We start from the raw sequence: 19,428 nt of genomic DNA on the forward strand, positions 1-19,428 counted from the left end.
CCATTAACATATCCACTCATTGGTTGTCAGTGGTTTATTTTTCCAGTTGAAAGTAAAATCTAAATGAAAAATGCTTGACTCTATTTGTCTCTTGAGGGAACTATTACTGCTACTAATCATAATAATACGAAAAAGAAGAATAGTTGAAGTTTTTTGAGTGTTTATTATATGCCAAACACTGTTCTAAGTGTTTATACGTAATTACTCTAATCCACACAGCCACTCTTTTAGATAGCTTACTGTTTTCATTATTTTACAAATAAGATACTAAAGTACATAAAAGTTAAGTAACTTTTTTTTTTTTTTTTGACCTTAGATCATACAGTTAGTAAGTGGTGGAGCCAAGATTCCAAATTGGTAGTCTGGCTCTAGAGTTCACCATCTTAAGGACTATGCTATACCACCTTTCGTATATCTAAGCTACTTGTCTGCATGATCTATTTGTAAATAGAAATTTCTCATCAAATATTTCTTTTATTTTACTAACTTAATGCTATTTGTGTGAGAAAGAACTTGCTATTTCACATTGTTTTTGGTAAGAGTATTGAAGTTTATTTTTTCTGCTTTGATGAAGTACAGCTAGAAGCCAATATTAACCTGAGAAACCACATAGTGTTTCATTTTAAAGGAAGAAAACAAGAGATATACAAATTTTAATGCCTGAATTTAGAAGTTAGAATTTCAACTTCACTGTTATTTGCTCCATTGTTTTCTCATATGCCATGAACACCACTTGCATTTTGAAAATGCTGTCGTTTTTTCGTTTTTTTTTTAATCGAAGGCATCCCTCTTAAGGTGAAAACTGTCATCTATATTTCAAAAACTGGATCCTGGCTCATTGTAGTCAAGATAGCAGAGAAAATAGTATTTCTGTTATAAACTAAACTATTTACTCTTTCAAATATTGATTGGTTGTGTGTTAAATGTAGAATAATTTGAATAGAGCTACTCATTATAGTTAGTCTTTAGACAAGCAGAAGTTTAAAATGTAATTATATTACCAAAATGAAATCAAGTACAGATTCAACATTTCAGAAAATCCTTTGACACCTGTTGTAATTTTCTGTTTTATTTTTAGTCTCAGATTTTTTTGTCTTCCTTCTTTCCCATCCAAAGTTCTTTAAATTATTTTAAAACCATTTTCTCATTTTTCTCTCTTCTTACAAATTAGCAATTTTAGTTCTCTTTTATACACTGCAGTCCTCAGAAAATCTGGTTTTGGTGTCTGAAATATTTTACAAGGGATTTCCAATTTGAGCATCTAAGTATTTGACAAGCTACATGTAAACGATTAGTAGATGTAAGTATTCTGAATCGAATATGAAAAATACAAAATTATGGATTGCTGTACTCGTTAGTGTGTAATAGTGCAGGATGAGAGAATGTGGTTTTGGATATAGACAATCCTGTATTCAGATATGGACTCTGTGCCACATACTTGATGGATAACCTTGGGCAAGAGACCACTTAACCTCTGAGTGTCAATTATCTTCTGTAACTGTAAATTCAGGACAATAGGTAAAGTATCTGGCTCTACAAATTATAGCTATTTTGCATGACTTTCAGCCCTTTACTCAATTTATGAAAGGAGTTAGCTGCTATCATGTATGTTATCTTCTTTCTCGGTTTGTATGAAATGCTATAGAAAAGCATGTGCTCTTCATAATTGCCCTCTCCGTTGTTCTTTCCTTCCCAGTTAAATCAGCTATAAAAATCTCCTTGTGTTATCTCTGTAACAAGCAATTGGCCGGGATTAAATGGCTAGTCTATGAACTGGAGAGAGACCTCTGGTTTGATTTCTCATATCTGAGCTGTTCTGTGTTCACAGTGATTCATCTCACCACAGTACTGTAAAATCCTTTGGGCCTCTGTCACATCAGTCCTAGCCTTAGGCTTGTAAATTGTTGATAGCATATATTTTTCAGTCAAGAACTTTTATCATGCTGCTAAGGTTGGTTTGAGAAGTATGATAAGTTCAGGTCAAATTTTATTTCACAGCCAATGAAGTTTATTTGTTGAAAAAAATTTTTTTAAACCATTTGATATATGAAGGTACTTTGGAGTGGTACCCAGCTGAATTAGCTAACTTAAACTGCTTCATCAGTGCCAGCCTTCATGATGGCTGGCTTTTTGTTACTAACATGAATAGTACTTTATTTAGTGCAACATAATTTTGCAAGAGACCTGTTTCTAAGTAGTCATTCTGAACTCTTCCTTAGGGTAGTTATTAATCCTCTGAACTCATCTGAGTTTGGTTGCCTATATGTTAAATATAGGTGCTAAAGCAATGAATTTGCCATGAAGTTAAAAAATAGTATATCATGAAATGATAGTGAGATACCCTTAAAGGAAACCTTAATTAAAGAAATGGTTTCACTACCCATGGAAAAAAGTTAAGTGTTTGCTTTCCCTTTTCTTTAAGAAATAGGTAATTATTCATGCGTTTTCTTTTTATAGTAATGTGAAGTTTTTCTGTAATTGTATGTTTTATTTCGGCAAGGCTATTGAGTTATTTGGGTTTTTGTTTTGTTTTGTCTTACTGTACCTAGCAGATAATATATAAAATATTTTTATGTATTCCTCATTTCCTGTTTCCGGTGTTAAGTGATTTTATTCCAAATCACATTTGGTCCTTTATATGTTATAATAGTTTGTGATATAAATATATTTGATTTGGGATTTTTTGTTCATATAATCAAACAATGTTATTTATTTTTCTTTTTCTCGTCTTCTGATCAGGATTCCTGGCAGGTACTGACTCAGCAGCATGTGCCTTAAATTAATTAATGTTTCAAAACCCATAGTAACGCTTCAGGCACAAAGGTTCAGTGCATGTTCATGTCCTTTCCCTGCTCCCTTCAGAGTGATTCAGTTCCTGTCACTTTAAATTAACAAATCTTTAATATGACAATTCAAACACTGCACAAGTCCTTGAGAATATAGTACCTAGCATAATTTAAAAGGAAGTTTTAACATTATGTGTCACACCAAAGGTCAAGAAACTGTTTTAATCATTGTATAATGGATACTCAGTTACTTGGGTCATTTAAATAGTCTTAGTAGGGATGCCGTGTTCCTAGTTGAACTGTAGCAGGGATGGTGAGACAACAGTAACTTCAAGTGAAAAATCAGTAGTTTTTTTTTTTTCTTTTGAAATTTCTTAAATAATAAATACAGATAAGCAGTTGCTTAGTTGTACTTTACTCAATAAAATGACTTAAGGGGAAACAGATGGAACATTTAGAAAGACTTCATTATTTTGCTTTTTTGAGCTAATCAACAACTTTAAATGGAAAAGCAGCAAATACATGGAGAAAATCATAAAAAAGAATATATAGATTATAGGCTGACAAACGAGAATTTCAAGGGCACGCCTAAGAAGTACTTTTCAAATTGATCTTTGAAGGCTTAGACTTCTTAATTATAGTTTATAAACTATTAAAATGTATTCAACATATATTCATTAAAAAACATTACTCTTGCATTTCTTAATAAAAATATAAACTAAGCTTAATTAGAACCTCCTTTGGTTTAAAATAATTATTTAATTAATGAAGATCACAAGGTGCTGTTTATTTTTATACATTTTTCCTGTGCTTCCTTGTTCTTAAAATGGTATATATTTTTAGTAGTCTCCTTACCAAACCCCCAAACCAATCATCCTGTTATTGGTGCAGTAGACTATTTTACCACCTTTGCCTTTAATTGCATTCTGAAACAAACCAACAAATATTTAAATTACTGTATCAAAATAATTTATTGATAATCCCATTATCAATGTTTCTAATCCTGGAGATTTTGTTTTAGAATAGCTGTGGCACAACCATCATGCAGAGTGCTAAGGAGTGTAAATCAAATGAGGTGTTAACACCTGTGATTGAGGACAGCCACTTCCAGTTCTCTGTTTATGGCAGGACAGTTTGTAGGAGGCAGCTAAAAATTCTTCCTCTCCTTTGATAATTGTGTGGTTTAAGGCTTAGAGGTTTAAAATGACTTGCCTCACTTAGGTGCCCTTACTAGACAATGAGGAGAAGAGAAAAGAGGTAGGAATTGGTAAGGACTTGGAAGTCTCCAGAACCTGCAGCACTGAGTAGTCAACCTCTGTAGTTGACAAAGAGCATCAGTCTTCTTTAAACTTTGACTATTGAAGGTAGTATCCTTTGTTGATCAAGGATTCAGAATCAAGTTTTATTGTATTCTTAAGGATATTTTATTAATAAGCTTTGTATATTATATACAAAATATATTTATATTTTATATTAAAAATAATAAATTCTTTCTTAGAATAGGTAGTGGAGGAATTGTTTATATTGGGTTCTATAAATATCACTCATTTTGGTGACACTAGTATAAATTGTTTAAGCTTCCAAAGGTCAATGAGCAGTTACTTTATACAAGAGGACTTTCTTGCTTGCTTCCTTACAGGGATTTGTCCTTTGCATGCTAAGTTCCTATTGCCTGTGGAAAGGCTGGGATCGTTTTGTTTTTCTGGTAGCATAGTATGAGTGCTGTTCTTCAGATGCAGCTTATGAATGGTGTCAGTACTTATTATATTGCTGTGAGGAGTATCCATAATGTCTCTTTCCAGTCTCTGAGTTCCACCACTACTAAAGTCTGTTGATTTAACCCATGTGCTTGATTTTTCATCTTGAACAAAGAAACAATAATATAATCATTAAGTGCTCCCAAGGAGGGTATAGTTTACTTGGTTGTCCCAAATATTAAGACTTCTATTAAGATGTCTTTAAATATGTTTTTATTTTAGATTCTGTTGTGTTTGAATTTGGGGTCATCTGTGAACCCATTTGATTTATCATTGTTGATTTGAAAGCGTAAACATGACTAACCATTACATTTCCAACACCTTTATGTTTAGCTTTTCCATCATGAAACAAGATTTGAAATTCACTTTGATATGAGAGGACTTTGTTCCAAACTAACTTCCGTTTTAAAATTATTTTAGCACAAACACCCTATCATGTTTCAAAGTTGCACAAATAGATTTCTATGAAAACCACTCAAAACATTTTATTTCTTCTGTTCTGGTAAAAATGGGTTCTCAACTGATATGTATTGATGACCTTTGGTTGCAGAGAAAGTGTGAGGATAGTTCTTGGTTTGCATATTTGGCTTTGCCATGGTGCATTTTTTAAAAGTTCTATATATAAATAAAAAGCTTCTCCAATTATAGATCAATGTAACATCTATTAATTAAGAAGATTATAGAGAATCATAACATTCTTTTATAGATACTCATTTTGAAAATGATTAAAATATACATTTGAACAAATCAGGGCATAAAAATACGATGTGCACCTACATCATTAACTAGATTTTCATCTTCAACTTCAAGATAAATGAGCTAATACAAGCTAAGCCTCAAGATTAATATTTTACAATAATAAACTATGTTTTGCTCCAAAAATATTCAATCTGCATTAAATTTTAGAAATTGCAAACAGTATAGACACTTGATGTATTTCTGTGCATTTGATACAGTACAACATATAATAGTTCATGCATGGGTTCTGGAGTCAGACCATGACCTGTCCTGCCACTTTATAGCACTGTCACCTTGGCCTTCTTATTTAACTTCTCTAACCCTCAGTTTTCTCATCTGTTAAGTGCAGACAGTAGTATCATCTATCTCATAGAATTGCAGTGAGAACTTAAAGAGATAATGCAAGTGTTTAACACAGTGCCTGGCAGAGAACATGCAAACTATAATTTTTAAATTCTTGATATGTCTTTAATGGTTGGTGGTATTCAAGGAATACCTAAAAATGTTTGATTTCAAAATGATTGAAAAATTCTTCATCTAAAGGATTTCCTGGGAGATGATAGTTACTATAACAGTGTAAATCAAGGGTGTGAACAGTGATCCTCAGAGTGAAACTCTTCTTTTTTGTTCTTATGGTGCATTTTTTCTTGGAATAATTTTTTCCAAATGGGAGAAGGTGAAATACTATATTGACTTATTTTTCAAAATTTGTATGTGAGGTTGTTTTTCCATGAAGTGATAGGGAAGCCTTTTCTAACCCATGTGACTGAAACCAAGACTGCTGCTGAGCTCAGGACAGTTCTTCTCAGCACTGATTGACTTGAGTGGCCAACATTCAAAATTAAATTCTTAGATTTGGGTAGCAGATAATCAGTAATGACAAAATATAGATTCTCCCACCCAGAGCTTCCTTGAAGCAAGTTTGCAGGCATAATGTGGTAGAAACTAATAGAGTTGATGATTTTCCCCATCTAGGGTTTTGAGAACACCTCATCAGATACTGAAGACTGAAATAAATCATTTCAATAAAGTTATATCATTTCTTTGAAGTTAATGCTGTTCCAGTAGACTTTTGAATTTTTATCATTGCTTTAATCAAATCTTCTGCCACTGTTTTTCTTAAGCATCTTCATTTGTATCCATATTCTCTTTAGCCATCTAGTTAATGAAATAGGAAAACATTTGCATTCTAGGTGTTTGGAGTTGTTCTCAGAGCTGAAGTGGTTAGAATTGGGACTGAAAAGAGAATGGCTTTCTGGCAGAGTGAAGTTTCCAGGATCTTAAGCATTCACCTTCCACAGTTTGTTGCACAGTAATTTGTGTTTGTTGCCTCAAATGCAATAATACCTTTATAAAGTTTGGAACCTCTGAGTTAGAAGTAGAAATCATAAAGTACTGTAAATTAGAAACATCTCGGTTTAATTTTTATCTGACATATCCCCAAATTCTATCTTCTGCAAGTTCAGGTATGGGATGGGGGAAGAAGAATAACACACATTTTAACTGTGCAACATTTTCTGTTTGATTGAGAATAGTGTGATTGTTTAAGATTGATATCTTACACAAGGCTTTGGCATCTGTCTGTGCACCAACTAAATAATGAAGAGTGAGCATTAATTGCATGGGGAAATTGCTGAATTTTCTCTTTCTTTCTAACACCTGTTCTCCCTGCCCTCACCCCAACCTTAGGTAGAAATACTATTTATCATTTGGAAATTATATGCTGAAATTGCATCTTTTGGGAGAAGCATACTATTATCATTAATTTGTTTTTGAAATACAACACAAGGACTTCTTGAGGGATTTAGATAGGCTTCGAAATGTATTTCAGCAATATAGAGAAATGTTAATATTAAAACAGTCCAATTATTTCAGTTTCATAAAGGATGACATCTTAATTTAAATAGTAAAGCTGCGTTCTTTATCAGATTTCCTATATACCAGAGATGTTTTAAGGTTCTAGATGATGTGTTAGCATTTATTTTGCTGGCATAGTCCATCAACTTCTACTCGATAGAAAAAAGTTTACTTCAAACTATAGAACTTGAAAAGTGGATCTTAACTAGAATAAATAATGAGGTTAAACTCCTAGATATGATTTTTCTCTTTGGCTTTATCCAGTCAAGTCCTAGAAGGCAAAGTTATTGGCCCTATTTTGTTCAATCCTTTTATAACAGGATTCACTGTTTGAGCACTGTGAGTATTAACAAGTTGGAATCATGTCTGGAATTCCCAGTCCCAGGGCTCCTAATGGTACCTGCAACTTTAGCCAGATGTTTTATAAGTTTTTGTGATTGGTCAGAAACAAGAGTGTGAATGCTTCAGCACAAAGCCATCCTGGTAAAACAATTGAGGTTTTAGACTAACTGAGAAGTGTAGTAGTTACACATGTAATTGCTGATTTGCTGTAAGTTTACTCTTAAGTCTTTCTGCTTATCTAAAAAATTAAAAGATTCAGGATATGGTACAGTTGAGATCACTACCAGGATTCTTATGAGATTATTAATTTATTTGCCTGTACTTAAGGTCAGTAATTTGAATGTTTTAGTGATGTTGAGTCTGTAGCTGTGTTTTAAATTTTAAAACATATAAGACCTAAGACTAGGTCATGTAAATGAACAGTAAAACAGTTAAATTTCATTTTAAGTCAGTGAGCACACTGCTTTGAAATAATTTGCATAGTCTTGTTCTCCACAACGGGAGTAACATTTGTCAGTAAATTGAATAGAAATTCTATTGTGATCAGTTTACCTGCATTCCACTTTCACAGCCTTAACTTCAGAGATTCAAGTGATTAGAGTAGTGTCTGATATGTAGCTTCTAAGATGCATAAAATAGTATAATGCTCTGTAAGGTATCTGCAATTATAGCTTCTTTTTAAAATACCCAGTTCTGTTTAATTTTCAGCATATACACTGAAGTAGTTGCTAGACTCTTACCTCAGGAGCTTTAATATAAGTTTCTATAAATTTTTTTACTGAATGATATGTTAATATATTACTTAATCTCACATTATATGGTCTTACAATAGAATTGAAATATATTCTATTTCTTTTGACTTTTATATAGATTTCTTCCTTTTAGTTTGTCTTATGTTTATTATTTATATTGAATTTATTACTTATATTGAATTAAATACAAATCCTTGTGATAGACTTCACTAGTAAAAATACATATTAATATAAATGTTCATTAGGAACAAAAAATATAAATAACCACCTCTGAGACAGTGAGAGAAAATGAACATTACTACCAATCTGCTAAGGAAGGTTATGTTTTCCTTGCACTGTGCCTCCATATTACCCCTGAAGTATATAAATTGTATTTGCTTAAGACAAAAATGACTTAAAATTTAGTCAAAGATTAAACTTTATCTAAAAGATTAAGTGAAGGAACAATTTACTTGACATTCTCAATTTGCAAAATTAAACACTGATAAGACTTTAGGAATAAGAAAAAATAACCAAAAACCTTCCTTCCACTCTCCTTCTTTGAATCTTGATTTTCCATTTTCACCATACTTCGGTGCTTTTAAAAATTTATTCATTATTAAACTTCAGTATATCTATTTTCACAGTTTCTCCTTGTGCCTTGGCTGTTTGACTTGAGGATATCATTTATGGTAGAATCAGGCCTTTGGTTTAAGAATATCAGCTACCAAACTGTCATGCAACACAAAATAGTCTAAAAATTGGTTTCTGGTAACTCCCACTTCTTTCCAAATCTTGACATATTTATTTGATTCTCCTCCTAACTTTAAATAATTTGAGGGATCAAATATGATGGTTTTATGACAGTTTAGGTGTTTGTGATTAATATATGTCATGAATTTTATAACAGTTATCTTTGGAGTTTTGGATACTTGAAAACACACTTATAAATTCTTAGAGTTAATATTGATAGATAGTTGTGTAATCCTAAATGTACCTGAACTACTCTTTGACAAGTGGATGCCTCAGAAAACATAATGTAACTTCTCTCCCTGTCTCCTTCTACCCCCACCCCAACTCCTGAAGCATGGAAGAACAATGTAGACCTTTACTAAAGAATTAGAAGACTGTATTGCACAGGGCACATCACAAAGCATAGCTAATTTAAAAGTCCTCTTTAAACATCTTTCTTTCTGGTTTTTATTTTATTTATTCATTTTTAAAATTTATTTATTTATTAATTAATTTATTTTTGGCTGTGTTGGGTCTTCGCCAACTGCGAAGACCCAACTGAACTTCGCCGCTGCGCACGGGCCCTCTCTAGTTGTGGCGAGTGGGGCCTTCTTATTGCAGTGGCTTCTCTTGTTGTGGAGCAATGGGCCCCAGGCACGGGGGCTTCAGTAGCTGTGGCGCACAGGCCTAGCTGCTCCACAGCATGTGGGATCCTCCTGGACCAGGGATCGAACCTGTGTTCCCTGCATTGGCAGGTGGACTCTGAACCACTGCACCACCAGGGAAGTCCCTTTCTTGTTTTTAAAGAGCTACTGCAAAACATGTACTCTCTGTCCTTTCTCTCAAACACATGTGTGCACATATGTGCTCACATGCTTTCTTTTCTCTGTTTTCCCAACTTTGATACTTTCTATTACTCTCTGGTCACGTCTCCTTCCTCTTTTCGGCTCACCTTTCGAGGGTCCCTTTTCCTTCTATATTTTTTCTCCCAGATGTCTTCTTCAACTTTTTCTTATGTAGAGCAATTTGACCTTCTTTTGGCCTCTCCTGGTCCCTGTAACTGTATTCAGTACAGCAGAGGTCTCATAGATAGCCCTGCAAACAGAAATATTTTCTCCTTTAGAGGACTAGGATTGCAAACATGGACATATCCTATTTAATGCAGTAGAGTAGGGGTTGTCCTCCTGGAGACAATCACACTAACTGAATTAGCATTGGAAAGTGTCAGTATAAAAAAGCCCCTATGGAGGTATGTTCTGGTAGTAATTCTCAATCAATATACAATTTAAGGTCTGTTCAGTGACGTCTTTGTTATCTCTGCAGACTTTATAATTGCTTTAATGGTAGAGGTGGCTAGGCCTAAACTATGACCCCAGATGCATCTCATGCACAGTCTTTCAAGCTGCATTATTTATATTTTGGAAAACAATCATATACTTTGCTAGTAATCAAAAGACCTTCAAAAGAAAATAGGCTACTCAAGTCAGAAGCTATTATAGAAGAGTGGATGCACACTTACATGGTAAATTGATTTTTAACAAAGGTGCCAAAATAATTAAATGGGGGAAGGGAAGGTGTTTTCAACAAATGGCTTAGAAATGGCTTCTGTCAGCTGTTGGCTAGGGCCTTCGCCGTCTAGCTTGACCAAGGATAGAAGATTTATTTCTAATGTGGCTCACTCAAATGGCTGATAAGATAGTACTGACTGTGGTTGGGAGGCCTCAGATCCTCTCTCTGTAGGCTCTCCACAAGCCTGCTTGAGTGTTCTGTTCAAATGAGACCTGGCTTGCCTCCAGCAGAGCAAGGGGCCTTTTATGCCTTAGCCTCAGAAGTCACATATTATCACTTTTGCTGTATTCTGTTAGTTATACAGACCAACCCTGATTCAATGTGGGAAGAGACTAGATCTACACAAGGACATGAATACCAGGAGGCAAGAAACACTGGGGTTATTTTGGAGTCTGGCTACCACATTGAAAAGAGTCTCATATCCAGAACATATAATGATCAGTAATAAAAAGACAAACAACCCAATTGAAAATGGGCAAAAAACTTGAACAGATACTTCCCAGAGAAAGATATATTGTCAATAAGCTAAGTGCTTAAAACACTTGGTCATCAGGGAAATGCTCAAAAAAACCACAATGAGATACCACTAAAATGGCTAAATTAAAGAAACTGGCCACATAAATGTTGACAATGATGTGGAGCAACTAGAACTGTCGTACACTGATGGTGCAAGTAAAAGAAGTACAACTTTGAGGAAAGTCAGAATAGTCAAAAACTGAAAAGTGACTGTTTAATCATTAAAGGAATGAATAAATTGTGATATTACTTGTGTGCATTATTATATGCACAATATAATTATATGCAAAATAAATTGCATAAATTATTTATTTTTAATATTTTAAATTTTATTGGTGAGTATTATACTACTCTGCAATAAAAATGAATGAGTTACTGATAAATAGAGTGTGGATGAATCTCCCCAACATTATGCTGAACCATAGAAGCTGGACACCAAAGAGTATATACTGGTGATACCATTTATAGGAAGTTCTAGAATAAGCAAAACTAATCTGTGGCACAAAAATATGGTGGGAATTAACTGTGGAGAGGCATAAAGGAAACATCAGGGATGGTGGAAATGTTCTATAACCCAAATATATATCTGGGTTACTCAGATATGTATTTCTAAAACTCATTGAATCGTATATTGGATTTGTGCATTTCCCCATAAGTGGATTTTACTTAAAACTGTAACAAATATTGAACTCTAGATGATACATTCGTTTTTTGCAGAGATAATTAGCAATTGTGAAACTATCTTCCTTGTATTCTAAGCTTGAGCAAATGAGTAAATATATTGCAGATAATGGGAACCAGATTTCTCTCTATTGGAGAAAGGAGTAGTAACACATGTGTAAAGGGCAAGACTAAATTGTGCTCTGTGGTATTAGAATGGAATTAGAGATATCATTATGAATTCATAGTTTATAATAGACAAATAGATATGAATGTAATCATGAGGAAACAGCAGCCTAATTCAAATTGAGGGATATTTTACAACATAATTCACCTGTACTTTTCAAATTGTTCAAGGTCAAAAAGTACAGAGTAGGTAACGCCAAAACTACACACCTCCACTAAGACAATAATTAAGCTAGTGAAAACTGTCGATCAGCTTTTTCAGATCTGTGGAATCTAACTAATCAGACTTTAAGCAACTAGGGGAATGCTTAAAGAAGAAAGAAGCTGTTGAAATTTGGTAAGAGAATGTTGTGGTGTTTTAACTTACCTGATGACCACCCCTCACCCCCCAGCACAGTGGCAGCCATAAAGATTGTGCGTTCATGGTATAGCTCCCTGGTGCCAGAAGGGGCAGGGCAGACCTTGTTTTCAGAGAATGTGAATGTGGGCCTTGACCTGTCTGGCCAATGAGGAATCAGCTTGGGGGTTTGTGTTTGTTTTGCCTACCTTGGAGCTTTCTTAGGGCTGGGGTGACCTCCCAGGTGGCATTTGTTAAAAGCATAAAGGTAAATATACTAGCCACAGCAGCTGAAGACAAGCAGCAGACAAACCAAAACAGCTGGGAAAGGAGAGGGTGCCGCAGGAGATGGGTGAGAGAACAAGGACTTTGAAATGCTCTACCATATACTGGTGAATCTGAAAGGCCATGTGCACACCCAGGGCCAAATGAATACTTAGAGGAAACCCCAACAGACCCTAACCTCTCACTTCTGGCTGATGTTTAGCTTCCAAGCAAGCAAGAAATGAAGGCAAGGGCATAATTATAAATAGTGACTAAGCATTGAAAGAATGCCCAACACAGAGCCAGTCTGCAAGGATCTTGAGAGGTTTTTTTTTTTCCCCACCCTTTGGATCCAGGAGCTTAAGGAAATCTCTGTCAGATCACTAGCTGACTACTAAGGTATGAAACAGAGACTTGAGTGACCATGCTGGACCAAGTATTTACAAAAGAATTTACAAAAATCATTAAAGAAATGACTACAACCCATGCAAGCAGCAACAACAAACCCTGAGGAGGTGGGCGAATCCTGTTTACAGAATTACCACATTGTAATATACAAAATGTCTGGTTTTCAAAAACATTATGCTTGTAAAGAAACAAAGTATGGCCCAGGAAAAAAAAGGAATAGGAACTATCCTTGAGAAAGCTCAGATATTGCAACTTATTACAGACAGACTTTAAATCAACTGTCCTAAATATACTCAAAGAGCTAAAAGAAACTACAGGCAATGAACTTAAAGGAAACAAGGAGAATGATGTATGAACTAATAGCAAAAAATAGATAGAAATTTTAAAAAGGTATCAAATAGAAATTCTGAAACTGAAAATTTCCTATAGCTGAAAGGAAAATTTTAGTGAAGGGGTTCAACAGCAGATTTGAATACACAGGAAAAATGATTAGTGAACTTGAAGATAGGTCAATTAATATTTTCCAGTCTGAGAAACAAAAAAAAAAGGAGATGAACAGAGCTTATGAGACCTATGTGACACTACCAAGTGTACCACATATGTACAATAGGAATCTCAGAAGGCAAGGAGAGAGAAAAGGGGACAGAAAGAATATTTGAAGAGATAATGGCTCAAAACTTTACAAATTTAATGAAATATATGAATCTACCCATCCAGGAAGCTAAATAACTCCAATAGGATAAAATCAAAGAGACCCACACTGAGATACATTATAATCAAACTGTCAAAAGCTAAAGACGGTGAATCTTGAAAACAGGAAGAGAGAAGCAACTTACCACACACAAACTGTACACAATAGGATTAACAACCAGTTTCTCATCAGATACCATGAAGGCCAGAAGGCAGTGGGATGACATATTTAAAGTGCTGAAAGAAAAATAAAATTGTCAACCAAGAATTCTATACCTGCAAAATTATCCTTCAGAAGTGAAGGAGATAGATATTAAGCCATTCCCAGATAAACAAAAGCAGAGGAGTTTGTTGCTAGTAGATCTACCCTACAAAAAATGCTAAAAGGAGTACTTAAGGCTGAAAAGAAAGAACACTAGATAGTAACTTGAAGCTATATTAAGAAATAACACCAGTACCAGTAACAACATAGGTAAATATAAAAGCCAGTATTATTTTATTTGTGGTTTATAACTCTTATCTATCCCTCTGTAATCTGAAAGACAAATGCATGAAACAGTAATTATCAATCTATGTTAATGGGCACACTGTATAAAAATGTAATTTGCAAAAATAACATAAAGGGAAATGGAAGTGTACAAGAACAGAGTTTTTTAATACTATTGAAGCTAAGTTGGTATTTATTCAAACTAGGTTGCTGTAAATTTAAGATGTTAATTGTAATCTGCAGAGTGGCCACTAAGAAAATAACTAGGTATGGTTCCATTTATATGAAATATCCAAAAAATATGAATCCATAAAGACGGAAAGCAAATTAGTGATTTCCAGGGGCTAGAGGGAGGGGGCAGTGGGATGTGACTGCTTAATGGATAAGGGGTTTCCTTCCAAATGGGGTTACGAAAACATTCTGGAACTAGGTAGTGGTGATGGTTACATAACATTGTGATTGTACTTAATACCACCAAATTTTACGCTTTAAAATGGTTCTGTGGTAAATTTTATATTATGTACATTTTACCACAGTTTTTAAAAATTATAAAAACGTAAGCAGTGTGGTACTGGCATAAGAATAGACACAAGGATCAATGGAATGAAATTGAGAGTCCAGAAATAAACCCACATATATATGGTCAATTTATTTTCATCAAGGGTGCCAAGACCATTCAGTGGTAAAAGAATAATCTTTTCAACAAATGGTATGGGGTCAACTGGATATCACATGCAAAATAGTGAAGTTGGACCCCTACCTCACATTAATACAAAAATTAACTCAAAATAGATCAATGACCTAAATATAAAAGCTGAAACTACAAAACTTTTAGAGAAACAGGGTGAATCTTCATGATCTTGGATTTGGTGATGGAGTCTTAGATACGACATCAAAAGCACAAGCAATAAGAGAAAAAAATAGACAAATAGAACTTCATCAATATTTAAAATTTCTGTATACCAAAGGACATTATCAGGAGAGTGAAAAGGCAATGAACAGAATGAGAGAACATATTTGCAAACCCTATATCTGATATGTTTAGTGTATAGAATATATTGATATAAAGAAACTTACAACTCAACAACAGAAAGACAAATAACCCAACTCAAAAATGGGCAAACGATTTGAATAGAGATTTCTCCAAAGAAGATAATACAGATGGCCAACAGACACCTGAGAAGATGCTCAACATCATTAGGCCCTAGGGAAATGTAAATCAAACCTCAATAACATACCATTTCACACTCACTAGGATGGATATAATTTTTTAAAAAAAAGAAAGAAAAAGAAAATTGAGGATGTGGAGAAACTGGAACCCTTTTACATTGCTGGTATTAATGCAAAATAGTGTAGCCGCTGTGGAAAACAGTTTGGCCATTCCTCAAAAACTTAAACTGAGAGTTATGATATGACTCAGCAATTCCACTCTCAGGTATATACCCAAAAAAACTGAAAGCAGATATTCAAACAAATACTTGTACATGAATGTACATGGTAGCACTATTCACAATAGCCAAAAGGTGGAAGCAACCCGAATATCCTTCAGTGGATGAATGGATAAACAATTTGTGGTATATATACAATGGAATATTATTTGGCGATAAAAAGGAATGAAGTACTGATTGATGCTACAACATGGATGAACCTACAAAATATGATACGTGAAAGAAGCCAAACCTAAAAGGCCCACACATTTTATGGTTAAATGGTTAAAATGGTGAATTTTATGTCATGTGAATTTTACCACAATCAAAAATAATAATAAACCTCCAAAGGAAAAAATAAATTTGGGCATAAACCTCCAAAGGAAAAAATAAAGATGGGCAAAGAAAGCTGTTTTAGATTAATGGAGATTAAAAAGACATGACAACTAAATGCCATTTATGATTGTGGACTACATCCTGGACTGGGGGGAAGATAGCTGTAAAGGAAATTATTGGGACAGTTCACTAAATTTGATAATAGACTGTGGATTAGATAATAGTACTATCAGTATTAAATATCCTGGTTTTATGAAATGTATACTGTAGTATGTAAGAGAATGTCTTTGTTCATAGGAAATATATACTGAAGTATTTAAGTGTAAAGGGGCATATGTCTCCAACTTTCAATGTGGTGTAAAAGAAAATATGTATCTATATAAAATGAAAAGCAAATAGGGTGATAACATAAACTGTTGGTGATTCTGAGTAAAAAGCATATGAGAGTTCCCTATACGGATCTTTCCACTTTTATGAGTTTGAAAGTATATCAAAATAAAAAGTTGTGGACAAACTTGGATTTTTCTTTTTATCTTCTGAGCAGCAGCATAGTCCAGATGGTTCTTAGAAAAATAATGTTAGATACGCTTTTTTGGCTTATCTGCCTCATTTCAGTTTGTCCTTAGACTTTTGTCTGTTTCTCGACTTCTGGATCCCAATATATTATTTACTTTATTTGCTTATAGCAATCTCTCCATAAGATTATTACATAATTAATATGGGTTACTCAGCTTCTATACAAATTTATTCTGGATAGTAATGGTATGCTTTTGACAGCCTGTTCTCATTTTGTGTATTTTTTCTTATTCACATGCTTTACTTTTGCAGTATCTTGGATAATGTTAAAAATGTACATTTTTTTTCTTTTGAGAAATTAAAATATTAACTTCCCAGTGAACAGCTTTGCTGCTCTTTTCATCCAGTAGCCTTCTTTTGTCTGAAATTTGTGTTTAATCTATTGGTAGACGATCAAGTGTGATATGAGATCTAACCTTAATTGAACATATTGGACCGTGGGCTCATTTTTGGTTTTGACTCAAAGAAGTAATCTCTAAATGCTGTCAGGCTGGACCAGGCTTTCTGCCCATCACAAATGAGTCAGAAGCACTTTCCTAAGAAGAAACTGCCATCAAAACCTCTTACCACTTTGCAGGCGTTCAACTATGGATTTTTGCCTGTCCATGGTTACTGTTTCCTATTACAAGCAAATATCCAGTAGAGGCTATTTTGAGTGGGTTTACTAAGAAGATCATGATGATTCATTTGGTACTTGTGTCTTCAATTGGTTAACCAGTTTTCTTTCCTTTGTGGTGTATGATGGGATCTTCACTAGACAGAGGTAACCTATTGGATAGTTGTGTACCTGGATGGTGGTGTGGTGGTGCTTGTTGGTTTAATTTTCATGATACTCCTCCCAAGGTTATGCTTGCAGTGCTGCTTCTTATTTTGTGCTTGCATGATGTTATTACTTTGTGCTTTGTTGGTTTGGGTTTTTAAAACCTCCTATTTCTTTTTTTGGTACCCAGAATAATTCCTGAAATTTCTTTGGTTGGTCCAGAACTTATGGAAATGTGTTTCAAGTCTAACTCTTTGGTGGATCCTTTTCAGTTTTTGAAAGTATCTTCAATGTCACCACTAAGTTTATGGTTTGGTAGCAAATCAGAAAACAGGGTAAGTTTCCTTAAACACCCAGGAAGAGACTGCTTCCCACATAGACCATTACTGAACCTGAGAATTAACTCTCTTTGTGAGCTTTATAGATTAAAGAAAATAAATACATACTTAGAGTAAAAGCTAAGTTTTGGGAGAGTTTCTTCAAATAGCTGAAATTTAGGAGCCTCCACCAAGGTCACAGTAAATATAATTAAATTAACTCATGCCTAAAGTTTGGTGTGTGTCTGATTTGACATTATATTTCAGAGATGCTGTTTACTTTGTAAACTGTTCTACATTCCAAAACTAAGGTTCTTGGGGTTCATAAGGTAAAAGTTAAAATTAGTATTTCAGAAATTAGTTTTCTGAGCATTTGTGTGGGTGTTGACAATAGTTGCTTACCTCTTCATTTCTCATTACTAGTTGTATAGTTTCTCTTGGGCATTTAGAACTGATTTTATTTTAGTTTTTCATTTTTTTTTCTCTACCTTATATACCTCTATAGAAAAAGGTGGATTGTTTTTCAAACTAAGAGATAAAACCAGCCCTGAAGTGGGCCTATTATATGTTAAATGGCAGGAGTTCATAAAATTGAAAATTTTATTCCATTGTTCACATTAAGCCAGTGTTGAAACAAACAAACAAACAAAATCATCTTTTTTCTTATAATTTTAATCATCTTAAAAACTGTAAAGGATCCATTAATTTGGAATGGCCATCAGAGAAATGCTTATGATAAATAGCATAAAACTGTCAGATAAATGGTGATTCATCTCTAACTATTTATATTCTCATTCTGTTATATCTTCTTTTTATCTTTTGGTGGAACCCATACATTCAATAGAAAATTGCCCAGGAACGAGAAAAATTTGCTGATGAAGGCAGTATATTTTACACCCTTGGAGAATGTGGACTCATATCCTTTTCAGACTACATTTTCCTTACGACTGTTCTTTCTAGTAAGTATAAACTTTTCTTTTTATTCATTTATAGAGAATATATAGGACTATAAAAAGAGTTAAGTCAATTGGAGGGGGAAACAAGGCATGTTTGCAAAGTTAATGAATGATAAGTTACATCAAATTTCATTTCTTTTGAGTTCTCTGTAACTTGTATATAGAACCACCTGAGAAAGAGGAAGGAAAATAAAGTTAAAATGTAAAGTTAAAAGAAAAAAACAAAACAAAACTGTGAAGTCACATCTACTTTTAACTGTTTGAAGCTCAAGATAAATTATATATTGCCTGCTCCTCTAGCCCTCATTAATGTTTATACTTCCTCAGTAAAACACATATTGATCTAGTATTTCCTCTACTAAAGAAGAAGACTGGCTTGGTTGTTCTAATTGTGTTGAATATTGATTTTTCAACCTTGGACGGTACCTTCTTAAGACACAGAACTCAAATTTGACTCATTTAGAGCACTGATGAATTTCTAATTTTTCTAAGCTAAACAATTTTGTTGATTAGTATGCTACTATGAGTGTTCTTAGTATTATTTTCCTTTAGTGTGACTTTTTTTAACCATTCAGAAAAAAAAAAGTATGTCTGTAGCTCTCCATGTACATTCTATTAAAATCTACCTAAATTGATCCAAAGAGATCTGATTTATATATTTCAGAGAAGTGATTCTCAATTTTTTTTCCATGGGGGAACATATCAAACAAAAATAACCATATCTTCCTTCCCTTCTCCAGGCTAGGCATCTATAAAGATAAAACTATAAACAGTTTTCCAAACTTATGGTTACCAGGGGGGAAGGGGTGGGGAGGGGTAAATTGGGAGATTGGGATTGACATATACACACTACTATGTATAAAATAGATAACTAATAAGGACCTACTGTATAGCATAGGGAACTCTTCTCAATACTCTGTAATGACCTATATGAGAAAAGAATTTAGAAAAGAGTGGATATGTGCATATGTGTAACTGATTCACTTTGCTGTGCAG

General features: G+C 33.9%; 1 protein-coding gene and 1 long non-coding RNA gene across 4 annotated transcripts in view; one reads left to right on the forward strand and one right to left on the reverse strand.

The window, feature by feature from the left end:
- Positions 1-19,428, forward strand: part of MICU1 (mitochondrial calcium uptake 1) — a 217,391-nt gene that overhangs the window by 83,154 nt on the left and 114,809 nt on the right. The window contains exons 6-7 of one of the 2 annotated variants that reach the window (XM_082424548.1): positions 17,432-17,494; positions 18,321-18,435. In XM_082424548.1, the coding sequence (XP_082280674.1) occupies positions 17,432-17,494; positions 18,321-18,435 (178 nt within the window). The remainder of the gene's footprint in view (positions 1-17,431; positions 17,495-18,320; positions 18,436-19,428) is intronic. The other variant, XM_082424547.1, reaches the window with a different exon arrangement.
- Positions 1-19,428, reverse strand: part of LOC309642720 — a 29,349-nt gene that overhangs the window by 4,522 nt on the left and 5,399 nt on the right. The window contains exon 2 of one of the 2 annotated variants that reach the window (XR_014253333.1): positions 9,896-13,810. This is a non-coding gene — a long non-coding RNA (uncharacterized lncRNA). Of the gene's footprint in view, positions 1-3,787; positions 13,811-19,428 lie in introns of those variants that run through there. The other variant, XR_014253334.1, reaches the window with a different exon arrangement.

The sequence above is a fragment of the Balaenoptera physalus genome (genome assembly GCF_965194825.1).
Source record: "Balaenoptera physalus genome assembly, chromosome: 14".
NCBI classification, from domain to species: domain Eukaryota; kingdom Metazoa; phylum Chordata; class Mammalia; order Artiodactyla; family Balaenopteridae; genus Balaenoptera; species Balaenoptera physalus.